At 36.0% G+C, this 16,356-nt stretch overlaps 1 protein-coding gene across 7 annotated transcripts in view; it reads right to left on the reverse strand.

The window, feature by feature from the left end:
- LOC128675329 (interaptin-like) overlaps nt 1-16,356 on the reverse strand; it is a 70,030-nt gene that overhangs the window by 20,792 nt on the left and 32,882 nt on the right. For 4 of the 7 annotated variants that reach the window (XM_053754658.1, XM_053754661.2, XM_053754655.1 and 1 more), the window contains 10 exons: nt 15,904-16,037; nt 14,887-15,025; nt 13,787-13,834; nt 13,002-13,169; nt 11,664-11,711; nt 9,805-10,164; nt 9,370-9,501; nt 8,646-8,816; nt 606-770; nt 120-237 (listed from right to left, as the gene is read on the reverse strand). In XM_053754658.1, the coding sequence (XP_053610633.1) occupies nt 120-237; nt 606-770; nt 8,646-8,816; nt 9,370-9,501; nt 9,805-10,164; nt 11,664-11,711; nt 13,002-13,169; nt 13,787-13,834; nt 14,887-15,025; nt 15,904-16,037 (1,483 nt within the window). The remainder of the gene's footprint in view (nt 1-119; nt 238-605; nt 771-8,645; nt 8,817-9,369; nt 9,502-9,804; nt 10,165-11,663; nt 11,712-13,001; nt 13,170-13,786; nt 13,835-14,886; nt 15,026-15,903; nt 16,038-16,356) is intronic. The other 3 variants (XM_053754656.1, XM_053754657.1, XM_053754659.1) reach the window with 3 other exon arrangements.

Below are 16,356 nucleotides of genomic sequence, written 5' to 3' on the forward strand. Positions count from 1 at the left end.
GCTTTGGTGTACTCTGCATTATGATTTAGTACACATTAGATAGACCTAGCTATTGCGATATTATTGAAAGAAGGACAAAGCTTTCAGATTTACAACATTTGTATGGATTTATTCCTCACATGAGTTTCCATATAAAGTGTGATGTTGCTCGTTGAGTTTGTCCCTCTCTTCCAAGTTCAGCTTCACTCTTGTTAGTTGCTTCTCTTTGGATTCCAGCTCTTCTTTCATGCGTTGTATCTGTTCATGGACATCATTCTAAATTTAAAAAAAAATATTGTCGACGTACAAACCTAAAAGCTAAGTATTGCAGACTTCCAAACGGAGGGCACATATATACACACAGTATAATCTCTTTAACTCTTACGGGGTAACGAAGTAAAGAATTGCGAAACTCTAATAATAATGTCATAATCTATTAGATAAAGAAACAAGTGACCATTCTGGCGGCAGTTTGTCTCCGAGACACAGACAACACGTGGCTGAATGGGATAAATTAACTATGTAATGTAATGTAAATTGTTTTATTGTCTAAATAAAAATATTGTTCGATGTTTTTCCTTTGCTCCTAGAGCAGCATGAATGCATGGTAAAGGAGATTATCTCACCTCAGCATTAGCATCGTGCAGCTGCACACACAGCTGGCTGGCGGCGTGGTGCGCAAGCGCTTCGGCGTCGTTCCTCTGTTGCTGCAGTCTGGCCGACAGCGACGATATCTTCAGCGCTTGCTCGGACATGCGCGCTTGCAGGACATCGCGCTCGGCGCGGACCTCCTGCCGACAAAGGTGGAGGTGTTATGGACGTGAACATAAAATGTATGTATATGTATAGTAAACAACACAACGAGCTACCAAAATTCATTGTAAATTCGCCGCTATTACTGCGGCTTAAAGATTCAGAGAAGGTACTTTGATATGAGGTCGACTGTACGGTGAAATTATGGCCATAGTCATCAATAATTTATTGGAAATAATTATGTACAATAAATGATATCCTACATTTTGATATTACTAGTTTTCTTAATATTAGCGGAAAATAATATATGTGTTTTGTTTTTTGCTAGTAATGGATAAATCCTACACTAATTTAGCTGACATAGTCTTCTTCTCTTTCGAAATCAGCACCAGTGTTGAATCAATGACGATGGATGGATAGGATGTCCTCACCGAAAAGTTTAAAAGCTAAGAATGATACATTTCGGTATCTAGATGCGTACCAACGATATAACGGACTGCCTGACAAACAGTAACTGTTACCGGGTTACTGTGCTAAATATATCACCGGCCTGATTTATATCACATACATGTGATACAAACACGGATAGAAATTAAATAAATAAATAAATCACTTTAATCGAATACTCGTATCTAAAGATAAAATTATATTGTTTGCAAAACGTATAATTCAATTATTTTAAAAATCTGTATTAGCCACGAAACAACACTAAAATGAAAGAATTAAATGATCACATACTTATTAAACTAATATCTCATATGATAGGGAACTATATAAATAAGTATATGACCACCGTATGTGATTACATCATATTGGGGGCACTCGGGTGTACTATTATATTACATCAATGAATGTTACACATAAAAGACTATGAAGCCAATTGTTCGGCTTTGATGTAAGGCCAATCCATTCTTGATTTTTATTTGCGTTTTCGGCTCAACCAAATTTTGCTGCATTTTAGATAGATAGATAAAAACTTTATTTGTAGCCACATTACACACACATACATCAATGTTAATACAAAAAAAATAACTGACACAATAAACGGGTAAACAACAATCACACATAAGAAATGTGTATGTGTGCTGCAGCAATACAAAAAGGTCATGGGTCAACGATGATGTTGCTCCTCGGGGAGCAACGCGTTGATTTTCAGCCATAGCCACAGTAAGTGGAGAGCAAACAAGATGAGTAATCAATCAGTAAATCAATCAAGTTACTTACATAGAACATTACATGGAAACAGGAAAGAGACGCAACAATAAAATGGAGAATTTGTGTCGTTTTAATATAGAAACTAACTATCTTCCTATTAATATACGTACGAACTGTCCTGTGTATATCAACACGACCTTCAAACGTCATATTAAATACACAATTCGCATACAAAGCTTATTCAAAAACGATGTCAATTGAATATGATTGCGAATAACTGATACAAGTGATACACAATAAATGTAGATTGAAAGTTATAATGGCCGAGTCATTTTTATAATTTCTTTCAAATATTGTAACGATATCAGAAATAAACAATACTTTATTTACCTTACTTATACAGAAACTTTACTTCACTAACTAATCTTATATGTGCGACAGTCTGTCTGATCCGTCAAGTCAAGATGGAGAGGAAACGGTCAAGGGGACGCAGCCCAGTTAAGTCTAACTAAACATGTTCGACGCTGGAAAACCTGAAAACCTGCTTGAGGCGCTCCACACGGCTAGGAACCGGAACAAATTTTTAAGTGATATGCATTTAGTTAAAGACCGAGTTCAAACTTTTAGATTGTGAATTTGCTTTGCTGACTCGACACTCGAGTCAACATGTCCACTCGAACACCGATGTTTAAGATCTCACAGTCAGACTGCCTGACTGCTTGAAATAACCTAAATCATCAAAACACATTATACGAATTATTGAAACCGACATGGCACAAGCATATGCAGCGATTTACGTACATAAATACAGTGCGCCGACGCGGATTTTGGCAGACGACTCGCTAACACCAAAATAAGATTTTATTGCGTTTGGACGGGACATCGGGCAGACAGAATGCAGCTACCAACATTGGCTTAACGTAACAAAGAACCAGCTGACGTTTTCAATAATGACATGCAGTAGGATGAAGAATAACAAAGAAAGTGCGTAGTCAAGGATATGTAGAAATTTATTGCATATAGTAACGCCTCTATCCCTTACGGGGAAGATAGGACCAATGGTTGTGAAACTTCACGTTTAGCTGCGTGGCGGGCTTGTTAGTTGTATGTTTTTAGTTCTCGCTATTGATTAAAATTGATAAAATGTGATGGTAGATCTAGTGTGCCAACAATCCGGCCTAGACTTAATTAAATCATACACACAATGTAATTTATTACCATAATGGCTCATTTTAGTAAGAAAGCAAATTTTCAAATTCAAAATTCCAATTCAAATCTTTTATTCAGAAATTAGAACTTCACAGGCACTTTTCCTCGTCAATTTTTATATTTATAGTTATTTCTCACAAGCTACTACTGGCATTTCGGAACGACCACTGCTGAGAAGAAATGCCGAAAGAAACTCATTTGAACAGTGTTGGTCCCTATCATGCCAGATCGGCTTACCATTATTGTTTCTTACAATGTTTTTTTTTTCTAATAATATATAAAAGTACATAATGTACATAGTCAAAAGGTATATCAAAACAGGTTATGATTGTGATCCGAGTGCTGATTATAATATATATATATATATAATTCGATGTGAAACACAATTAACTTACATGAAAATATATGAGAAAAGAGATGACCAGTTCCCTCTGGCAGCACCCGTTCACGAGTTGACGCATGGGACAGTCATCGCGAAGCTCAACCATATTAGAGGGAACCTCACGACCCGGCCCACGACGCCACTACCAGATTGACCATAGCAAGAAATAGCAAGAAAGAAAGAAAAGTAATTTAATACTTTCTGTGTACAGGCACCTGTAATTCTTTTTCGTAAAATTAATAAGAATTTAAAAAGTAATTAGAATAAATCTTTGTATATCTAGCAAATCGAAAAAAAGGGTAAAGCCGCCGGTAGTAGTTTGTAGCTTTGGTAAATATCATTTAATTTAGAATATGACGTGAAAAAGTGCCTGTGAAGGCCTATTTCTGAATGATTTGATTTGACGAAAGAATATTTTTTTTATTTTGAGGGTTTCCGTATGCTGACGTCCAAACTTCAATTCGAAGATGGCACCCCATGGTGATGATGATCCAGCAAATAGTTGATACAAATTTGCAGGCCTATTATTTTGACGAACGCACGTAAACAACGTGTATTTATAAACGCGACAAATATAATCTAACTGCGTATATTGTGTTAGGTATTTGTATATCAATTTATGTAAAGTAAAATATATAGAAACACATTTTTGTTGTATTCATACGGATAAAATGGCTATAACTAAGACAACATATATTAATTAAGTTGAATATTTCATTTATACAACTTAACATATAGATTTTCCTTTAAACGAAAATTCGGAAACCCAATGCCAATAGACCACAAACTCACCGTCAAATCTGGCAGTCCCATCACGTACTTCCTAACGTAACTCCAGAGGAACATCACAAACACTACACTCTATTACATGACGTCACATGATCTCAAACTTTTTTAAATTACTACATATATACGCGAGAGATAAATGGAAGATTCGTGTAACTCGTGTATTTATGACGTCACATGGTCTATGATGATGGTATGGTACAGTGAGAGGCGCACCTTACGGCAACAGAACACGCTTTGCAGCATCGATGCGAGGGATAGACTGAATTTTGACACAGCTGGTCCGGAGGGACAAGGAAGCGATGCGTTTGGATACGGCATTAATCTTTGGAACCAATAGAGATAACAATTTCAGAAGAAAATTTTACAAGTAAGATTTTAGTGCAATGGGTGGGTTTTTAATAATGAAAGTGCATTAAAAATATCACAGGAAATTTAAGGGGCAGTCTAGGACACTCTAAAATTTAGCTGATAAATGCTTTCATTGTTTTGTAAAAACATGAAAACTGTTAAAATTCATGTCATAAGGGTATTAAAAGAAGAAATGTATGCAGCCATAAGCAAGAATACAATATGTATACTATATTATTGATATCCTATTCTTGCTTCTAACTGCCGCATCTACGGCTCCTCCATTCACGGCATCTAAATTTATCTTCAACACTAGGGCTGTCAGTCGTCAGTTCAGTTCTTCCCGAGTTGTGCAACGCAATATGGGTCGTCCGACCATTGTTTGCTTGTTGCACTCATTAGATTTCATGAGCGATAAGATTCGCTCACGCGATAGGATATATAGTGACATTTTTATCGTTTCCAAACCTTGTTTTTTACGGTATGGCCAAGTCTTGTAATGCTGTCACCAATTGATTGGATTAGATTGTGAATAGATCAAATGTTTGGGATCCAGCAAGCACTAAGCTTGCAGGAATCCAGCAAGCACTAAGCTTGCTGGATTCCTGGCCCTTTAAGGATTATGTGTCCCAACGGCCTAAAAATTACGGATGCCAAAGACGGTGCGAAGTGGAGGAGAAAAGTATGCAAGTGAACTCTTTGACGACTAGTATAGTTTGAAGCTTGTGAGAAATAACTATTTAATATAAAAATCGACGCGAAAAAGTGCTTGGGAAGGTCTAATTTCTGAATAAATGATTTGATTTGACGAAAGAAACCGGAAAAACTAATTGAGAGAGATCTCTGACATTGTCAATCACTAGTTCTTCCTGCGTTGTGCAACATAATGTGGGTGACGTTAACCCGCCAATGTTTACTTTGTATTCTGATTTTATTGCTGTTTTACGATATTCTCGTGTAAAGGGATATGTGGTCAATACATCTGCTTTGGTACGTTCAGTTACACACAGTAGTTAGTACAGGCTACACACCTCATTCATAAAGAACAAATTTGTATTAGAGGTTTACGCAAGTGACAAATTTTATTAATCAAAAGTTTTATTAATTCGACTTGGTGTAAAAGAGGAGGACGGAACCGGACAAAACACAGTCTCAAAATACAGGCTAGAGACCTACTTTGGGTTCTTTGTTGACAGTCCATCTGGTGATCTCGATTCCTTCCCCATACCCCACTTTAAGACATATTTGTACCTCTTGTGTTCAAAAACACAAGAGCCAGCCCTAGTGACACAGCCAATAGAAGCTCCCCCTAACAAATTACAGAGTTGATCCCGCGCATTAGGGTCGACGAATTAACGAATGAATCCCTTTGATACGAGAGGATATGAGCAGATTGTTTCGTGCAGACTGACTGACTTATGATTGTGAATTCAACGGATATTGCACAGGAATTTGAATTCTATTGGTCCAGAAATATGATGCGCAGTTTAAGTGAACAGATCAGAGCTGTAAAAGTTACAGTTACTGCATAAATTGTACCAACAATTGTGCATAAGTTTTACCAACACAGAATTTGTATGTAAAAATAGCATTTAAATATTGGGGTGGGGATTAAAAACATAATGTTTTAAAATCATAAACTCTAGATGATGTATCCAAGTATAAAATTAAATTGTAGGGATAGATAGATAATATAGGTGTAAGTATTGGTATAAATAGTAATTAATCACGTTTGTATTTCGCGCCATCAATACAAACACATTAAGTATATCCACTTGGTACATACAACTATTTTTATGCAGTAAAACGGTACTCATCTGAAATAACCGGGAGAAAATAAAGTCCGGTTTACAAATAACGACCAAATGTTCACACCTAACAAAATACCCCTAGTGATGACTAGGTAAAGCTATTTACGTCCCTCGTTAGTCCCCCTATTTCTAAAATTAAGTATACACGAATTCAATACAGTGTGGTACAATGTAAATATAGTGGAAGACCGTAATGTAGCAACTTCTATATTATATTATTGATCGTTAATACATTTTATTCCCATAACGCTGGTTTTGAAGCGAACAAAAACATTTATTTTCTTTATATAAATTAATTTCTTTTCGCATTTCTTTTTATAACAGTGGATGTTCTGAAAGGATGTTTATATTGTATTACAAATAATGTTGTATTGAGAAATCATAATCTTTAAATAAATCTAATAACTTCAAGCTAAATAAATATGTGTATATATCAAACCAAAGTGACGAAAAATTAATTCCGATATTTGTGAAGGTGTGGCGCGTGATGTGCTATACGGATGGACTGAAAAATAACTAGATCAATTTAGTCATGAAGCAAATAGTAACGTGCTCGTGTTGCCAAATCTTTGAGTCATACATCTGAACTGGAACGGGCCTAGAGCGTGTCTAATGTCAGGGCGGGAACACTGAGTTACTAGCGTTTCTCTCACGGTATATATAAATTCAACTGTTAAATTTGATCCAAGATATTTGGAATACGATAACTTCAGTTTTTTTTAGATAGCCAGCGCATAATCATAAATAACCGTGTGTATCTAAGCTTAGAAATTGTGTAAATGGTTTATAGTTTGACGTATCATATCATATTCATTCAAAATATCATATTTGAATGGTTGACTGTTATCTAGAGATCCTAAGTTTGATATCGAGCTGGCAAATATCTGTACCTATGATCACAAATACTTGTCTACGGTTCTGGGTGTGTTGTGCCAGTCTCCTTGTTAGCGCAATAAAAACTTAGTGCGTGTGCCGTTGAGTGTTTTCCATTTATCTTTGTATGAAAACATTTGATTCTCAGAAAGTGTTGACAATTCAGAATCAATTCCACGTCTAATTTTAGAGACGCCATGACAATGAAACAACAAAACCACTGCCAACAGCTAATAGCTCCTGAAAAACTCACACAAGTTTGTTATAAGGAATAAATAAAATAGCCATTACATTAGGTTTTGCGACTTTTTGACACTAGATGGCGATAGGCAAGCCATGTCAGATGACCTTAGGCGACTTGAATAAATGACACCAATGTTAGCAATAACACACTCGAAAAGAAGACTGGTACAAGGGGTCTCTGGACCGTAGCGCCGCTATACACAACAGAACGATGTAAAAATAAAACGTGGATCGCTGCCAAAACTATCAATGAACCGAACTTTACGGGATTTATCTATTCACAAATCTGTTAAAAACAATAAATATTGTTAATGTGTTTTCATTATCAATCCCAACTAATATTATAAATGCGAAAGTCAGTTTGTTTATTAGATCTTCTGGATAGATTGTTATGAAATTGGGTACAGGGGAAGAAAATAACCTGGAAAACACGTAGCGTACTTTTTATCCCGAAATTCCCACGAGAAGCGAAGCCCGGGGCGCAGCTAGTTTATAATATTCCTAAATAGATGTTATTTTTAGTAATTCTGACAGAAAAACACACACCCGACTATACACATGTCTAAAGAACAGAAAACAGATTTTTAACGAACTACATTATTATACTGTCAAAGTTAGTTAAAATCTACCACCGAGTTCCAAAGCGCAGGTGAAGAAGAAGCGGCACAACCAACTGCGCTGCAGCCTTATCTAGATAAATACCGAGTATTGTCAGCCAAGAGGAGACAGCTCTATTTTTTTATAAATAGACAGTATATATCGACACGAGACGAATTCCTCCATGATTTCCAGCGACCCTGGTGCACTTGGCTCCGATCTTTAATGTTTGGCAACACTCCAGGAGTTTATTTTGATAGTGTTCGTTTGTGATTCGCGGGAGTTTGGGGAAAACTGATGTATTAGATGCAATATCAAATACTTAGAACATTGCAAAAGTTTGGTTTGGTTAACTGGTTTATTCACTTGCTTCCTACAGTCGATATCGAATGCCTCCACCTATCTTTCTGTAGGTGCGTTTGGGTGAGTCATCACATTGGGAGCTATATCAAGGGTTGTAAGCGACGAGACGTGCCAGGGTGCTGTGGAGAGCGAGGGCAACCGACCTGAGCGACGTTGTTGAGCTGCGCCCGCTGCATCTCGAGGTCGGCGATCCTCTTGAGCGCCGCGTCCTCCGCGCGCCACTGCGCCTGCAGGCACTCCCACACGCCGCACAGCTCCGGCAGCGCCGGGCTGCGGGGACTCGGCGACGACGCTACCGGGGACGACGGCTCAGTCTGGACAATTAAAAAAAATCACAATCCATATCCATACTAATAACGCAGCTGATCGACCTATTAACTTGATTCGAACACAATTGGACGCAAGTTTTACTATATAGCGGGTCAATTGATGGAATTGGGAAAATAAAGTCAGCTACTAGAAGAATCTATTAGTGTAAAAGCCTTTTCATTGATTGACTTAACAATCTGCACGAAAGTAGAACTTAACCTGGTAGTATTCTGTGAGTGGCGATACGCCGTAGACGCAAAGCATAAGCCTCATAAATGGTTCGCAGCACTACGAACAGATGGCACTAAGGTCGACTAGAGTAAAAATCAACAAGCCTAGAACGCGCAGTTGAAACATTTTATGATTGGATGCATAAATACAACCTTCCAATCTTCAGGAGACCTGCTAGAGAAGTAATTAATACCTGCCTAATTTATATACCATTGGGACAATTTTGTATTAGTTTTAATTTTATTTGTTAAATGTAGTTTTCATTTAATTCTTGTTGTATATTACTTTTAATGTGTTTTTGTACTATGAAATAAATAAAGTACATACCTCTTTCGTTAGTTTCTTCTGGTCTCTCAAAGAGACATCCTCGCTGGGTTCGCTGCACGCGGCGGAGCAGACCTCGTGCGAGCGCTGCAGCTGCAGCGTGCGTCGGTGGATGCGGTCCTCTATGCACGCGCACTACGTAAACATAAATAAACAAAAATTACGTAAACATAAATAAACAAAAATTTAAATTTTTCGTTCGCTCTTAGTTGAAGATGTAGGGGCCTACACCCTCAAGGAGATTATAATTTAAAAAAATCAACTCTTCACGCCCACTAATTTCGGGTGCGTATTCTCTGATAGTCAGTTACGGAAAAAATCTGCATATGTTGATGATAGCTTTATGACTGATTACGATAAAAACTCAAATTCGTACATGAATCCTGAAATATTAAGCATGTTTTAGGAATAGAGTTATTAAATTATATTATATATTACCTGTTCCTTTATCTTTTCCACAAGCTCAGCATACTTGTCCTCCTCCTGGCCACACTTCACACACGTCACCTCACTATTGTTAATCTGTTCACTCTTCAGTGACTCCAACTCCCCCAACACCGCTCTCATCTTGCTATCTCTATCGTCTATAGTCTTTCTCATTTCCTCCAACTGCGCCAATATCTCCGTCTCGTGATTGGTCTTTGCCTCCAATTGGTTTTCGAGATTAGCGATGATATCTCGAAGAAGGGTAATCTTTTCTTCTGTTGCTTTTAGCTCTTCGTCTGCCGAAGCCTTGCGTGCTTCTAGTTCGTTTATTATTTGATTCATTTCGCGAGTCTGAGTTTCTAATTGTTCGACCTGTAATAACGGGTGTATATTTATTTTTATGAATGAGACTAGATTTTCAAAAACTCTATCTCATATATTTCTTATTTACATACAAGCTACTAATCAAAACAAATATTATGAATGAGAAATTTGAGCGATTACTAGTTTAAAAAAGAATGATATCATAATGCTATATCTATTTGGTCTAAGAGAATACTATATATATAGCGTCCAATGGTGGTCCAAATGTTGGACGCTATATACACATATTACAGTACATATATTTTTATATTATCATGCAATAAAGTTTTAAATAACAAAAAACTACTGGATACATTTCTATAACAATATATATTTTTTTATCCTGAATTATGAGCGCGGATAATGCTTTCATTTTGTTTGGAATCGATGTCGAATAATTTCAAAAGAGATATCAATATTGTGAATAGTGAGAAAGTATAATTTTAGATCATCAGAAAGTGCAATTTTACTTCGTAGTAGTCTCTAATCTATATTGTCTTTGATCTAAAAATACCTTGTGTTCCTATTACAGTGAAATATTTGTACTTGAAATAACTAATCTAAGAAACAAGGGTACATAGGAAAGACATAAGGAAATGATCGTTAAATCTGAGCTACATTTAGTGCGCAAAGTCATGCTGTTAAATGGAGGGTTAGTAGCATTAATTACATTAAATTATATTTTTGGAATATACTCACTACTGTACGAAAAATAAAGTGGGATAAGAGTATACTGATGATGGTGATACTCACTACTGTATGAACTAAACTACATTGAAAGAAATACAATTCAGTATCGTTTTTGTGTTAGTCAGTTGGTCTGGTTGGTTACGTCTTTACGTTTATCTTGAATCTTAAAACTAGTCTAAAATACAGGAGATACGGTTTTTGACAAAAACAATCCAGAGCGAACACAAAATTTAATAAAACAAGGTATATATCAGAAAAAGACAAAAGACATACAAACGTTAAATTATTAGTTGAAAGATCGAGAGAGACAGAACACAAAATAAAGTAACTAAGTACATTTGCAGAGATGCAAAATGTAACTTTTACTAGATAGATTTTCCAAACTACTGGTAGGTACTGCCATAGTTCGATTGGTAACAGTCGAAATAAAATAAATAAATAAATTAGGACCCAAAGTAAGTTCGAGACTTGTGTTATGGGATACTAACTCAACGATACAATATTTTATAACAAATACATATATAGATAAACATCCAAGACCCGGGCCAATCAGAAAAAGATCATTTTCCATCATGACCCGACCGGGGATCGAACCCGTCTGTCTATAAAGAGTAGAAAATAAGGTCGCACTGACCTTTTGGCCGGCAACACTGGGTGTTTATCAACCAATCTTAAAAAAAAATTTCGTTAAGAATCCCATTCCCACTCTTTACAGACAAGACTGTAATTCGGTTAGTGCAACTTTTGAGTAGCAGTAGTTTTGTTATATTTGAAAGAGCGAAAGAGAAGAACAAAATGTTAGACAAAGCTAGACTTACATATGCGTGATGCGTGCGACAGTCGCAGGGGGTCCGTAAGCGGTGCATCTGTACACAACCGGGGACTAACTACGGGGCCATAGGACTCAACACTACGGGACTTTACACAAAACGATGTCTAACGTTTAACAGTTGCAAAGACAAATAATAACAATGAAAATACTTCCTTACAAAATTTACTGTTCCTCACAAAATTTACAATGATCAATGTTGAGCTTTTAACTTTACGCTAGAATACCCAAAAACGATAACGAGCTAGCGTAGCCAAATGAGATAGCCTCTATGTGTTGTCTCTTTCTACAAAGAAGCAAGATAGGCGTTGTAAAACCGGTAAGGAACAAAAATATTAGCGCTCTGTCCTGTTTCTTCTCGAATATTACTAATACGCGTTTCTCTTTCTTGTATGAGCCAAACGAAACAAATGACATCTTAAATTGGCAGGATAATGTGTAAATATTTAACTTTAGACAACGTTTTGTAGAGTATATTTTTTATTCGAATTCTAAATTAGGGTACCGAATTAGCCCAATTTTATAGTATATAGTATTTGAAATAGCTTTCATTCGTCTAGTTTTAGAATACTTTATTAAACATAAAGATTTGATAGGATGTGTCAAATTTTACGAGCGAATATTTTAATTAAATTACGTTTTTAACTTGTATTATGTCGAGTGCTGTTGATATAAAATAATGAGTTGTATTTTAAAAATTTGATCGTGTAAATAAATGTTCACATTCTATCAAATCTTATGTATTCATAAAATATTCTAAATGAACTTTAAGTACTTTTATACTTAATGAAAGCAAATTATGTCGTGTAGTGTTCAGTCCATAGACAAGTACAAGGTTATACAGACACAAGACAAAAAGTGTTAGTTATTGAACATTAGTATGCGAGTAAACAAAACTTGAAATTCTTTTCAAAGAAATTCAACAAATTGATAAAGGGCATTAACTAATAGTGGTTCATAATAAAACGTAAAAAAAAAAGATTTTTCACCAACACCTGATATTATATGTTAATAAAATATTATTGCGTGTATTAAACAAATAACGTCAACCATAGATTATTGCAATAATGAATTTCAAAAATGATAATCACACTATTACATTATTTTACGCTGTTTCTTAGAAAATTTTGGCGATCGTGTTTTTTTTAATACACGGCGACTGCAAAGTCTATGAAACGTACGTCAGTTACATTAAACAAAAAAGGTTCGTGCCATATCCTTAATAAATAAATAAAATAAAAAAATAAATATATTAGGATAAATGACACAGATTGAGCTAGCCCCAAGGTAAGTTCGTTGGAGAGTTGTGTTATGGGATACAAGTCACCTCGGCGAGTATGTCGTGGTTGGCCTGCAGCCGGGCGCTGAGCCGCAGATTGTCGGCCCGCAACAACGCGAGGCTGCGCACAGCGTCGTCGCGCTCAGCCTCGCGCTCGGCCGCCTGCTCCTCCACGAACTGCCGCGTGCTGCGCAGCTGCCGGTTTGCCGCCTCCAGCTACGTACGTACGGGGATTTGGCGCGTCACTCTTTATATCATACTAGCTGACGCCCGCGAATTCCACCGCGTTAATCTCCCACGGTCCTTCTCCATACTTCAAACTACATGTATGTACAGTTTCTAGAAGATTGTTTAAGTAGATAGAACGTGAAGAGATAACAAACAAAGTTACTTTCGCATTTAAAATATTAGTTAATAACACGACAAATTATATCTACATTAACTGGATGTAGACTACATCCAACAGAAATTTATAAATCTATTAATAATCACGTGGATTATAACAATTATGATAAAATAAAACTTACACATGTCTAATCGAAAATAACATTCAAATAAATTATTATTATCAAATAATATGAAATTTCAAAGACAACACGTAGAAAAAATAAGCATAAAAAAATTTTTATTGTCTCATTATTATTAAAAAAATAACAACATAAAAAGTCCACGAATTACACAACACAATATTGCAATGAATTCTATGATTTATATGAATTTAAAAATGACATGAAACATACATGACGTGATTTCTGCATTGTAAATTATAATACATAGTGCAAATAAAAAGACCAGACATAAAGCCATGCCGCACCGACAATTCCTTTATTTACCTTCTCGCAACATATCTTATGCACGGGCGAATCTGTCATCCGTTTTATCTGCGTGCAGCGTGCCATAAACACATACCCTCTTAATCATAAAAACGTTAAAACTTAAGCCAAAGTATGTTTTGTCTCGTTCTGTCAATGTCAAATATTGTAAAGTGCTAAAGTGACAAAACATAAATTAGCTTGAAATAAGCTTTAACTTTTCTGTGTTAAAAGGGATAATATAAAACCATTACATGTATATAATATATTAAATATAGTGTAATATTGTTATCAAATTGCTTCTTAAATACAGTGTACATAATATAACATATTGAATACAGTGTTGCTTGCAAAGACAAAGAAAACAAATGAGCTAGCGTAACTACTTTTCAATTATTTTCCATTTATTTATTTGCGATTTCTTACCACTAGAAATGTCAGATGCCTTTAGACGACTTCAATAAAATCTGACACCAAAGTTACCAATTGACACTCGAAAAGAAGAAGTGTAAACATATGAGATAGCTGGTAGGTAAGAAGGGCGTTAAAAATCTGGACACAATGATAATACTTTGTCTCTTTTCTTCTTATACGAGTTTCTTTTTTGTATGAGTGAAACGAAAGAAATGACGATGTCCATATTTTTCTCTGTCTATGGTTGCAAGCTAATAATTGCAAATATATACATTTGTAAGTGCAACAAAAAAATATTACCTTGAAGACAATATGACCGTGTAATTAAACTTAGTGAGTTACGTGACTTCGAATTTGTATTTCTCAGATCATTTTTACTTATCTGTGTTGGTTAGGTTGTATAACACGTCCCATTGCTGGGACGAATTAAGAAAAAGAAGAATTAATGTTTAATCGTCTATTATGCGATGATTTTTTTTTAATTTGTTGTCGAATTGATTTCACTCCGATTCAAATGTAATTCGTTTATGTTGAATAACGTACAGTTAAGTCAGTAGTCAGTATCTGTTTTCTCTGAGTTGGGCTATAGTGTGTCGCCGGCGGTAAATAAAGCCTGTAAGTTACAAAGTATTTTTGTTTGCACGTAGCACGCATTTACCTATTTCATTGAGAAGCTGATATATAACAAATGTGGTACAGTGGCCTACCTGCTGCAAGAGGTCATCCCTCTCGAGCAACAGAGTGTCGACGTCGTGCTGCGTGGTGTCTGAGCTGGAAGTGCGCGCGGGCGAAGTCGCGGACAGCCGCACGCGGCCCGCCGTGGGCTGGGTGCTGCCAGTGCCGTACCTGGGACACGGTATGGTACACTAGGTTTCATCATGACGTATAATACAACTGTAAATTACCTATAGATATATTAAAAATAATAATTACGAAAAAAACCTCTATGGGACTAATAGAAGCCGAAAAAAATTTGTTTAGAATTTTTGGTTGTCTGTCCATTTGTTCGTGCACCACGCAAAAACTACTGGATGGAATCGGTTGCGGTTTTTAGAGTTATATAGCGGATAGCCTAACTTAAAATCTGGTATAGTTACAGCTTCAACACTATACGTTGTTTGGAACCCGAGATATTGAAAATAATAAGTTATGAACGGACGTACGATTTTGATGAAATTTGTCACGGTGATAGACGAAACCTTCAGGAGTAACATAGGCTACTTTAATTACGAGTTTACCCGGGCGAAGCTGGGATGGGCGGCTATTGTATTACAATAAAATACTAGATTATTGTCTCCTATAATTTTCCATGCTAGTATGAAGACGAAAGAAAAATACAGAATGTGCCAACTGTTCCACTCCCGCGCAAATTGTAAAAAGTAATCAAGGAAAGGACGGTAAACACGATTCTTCTTGTAGACGATAGACTAACAACCTGCCAATTATAATCTCAATTACAAGGTACCTTATAGTTAAACATGACATTCGTCAAATTTCACAACTATTGGTTCTATCTACCCCGTAACGGAATAAAACGTGATAGTATATCTGATATCATCTCTTGCTGTGAAAGACATCAAGATAAAAAAGGTCATGATAGCTTCCATATCCTTCAAGAGATACATAAGACCATAATACATATACAATACGATTTATCTAATACTTCTCAAGAAAAACAACCCCCAGAACAATATAGCTAATTATTCATTAAATGACAAACTCACCCTTCAGCTATGATGTCAGTGGAATTCGCTCTCTCATTGGTCATGAGCTGCGCTATCTTCATCATGGCCGCTTCCAAATCGGATCGCAGGAGATTCTCACGTTGTAAGCACTCGGCCATCGCTTCTTCCATGGTCTGAAATAATTACAAAGTTGCTTTACTCGCTCGTTTTATTATTAACTAGCGGCACGACCTGGCTGCGCTCGGGTAAAACTATCATATAAAAAAGTAGCCTATGTCACTCTGTAAGGTTTCGTCTGTCTGTGTGCCAAATTTCATCACAGTCGCTCCAGTAGCTTTTGAGTTTATTCATTAAAAAAGAAAAATACAAATCTTTTCTCTTTATAATATTAGTGTGGATAAATGATGAAAATTTGTAAATTAATATTATTTTTATATGTAAATTCTTATTATTTTTGTATGTATCTTTTGTCATTATTTTTATATGTAAGTT

This window comes from Plodia interpunctella, chromosome 14, assembly GCF_027563975.2.
Source record: "Plodia interpunctella isolate USDA-ARS_2022_Savannah chromosome 14, ilPloInte3.2, whole genome shotgun sequence".
Classification (NCBI taxonomy): domain Eukaryota; kingdom Metazoa; phylum Arthropoda; class Insecta; order Lepidoptera; family Pyralidae; genus Plodia; species Plodia interpunctella.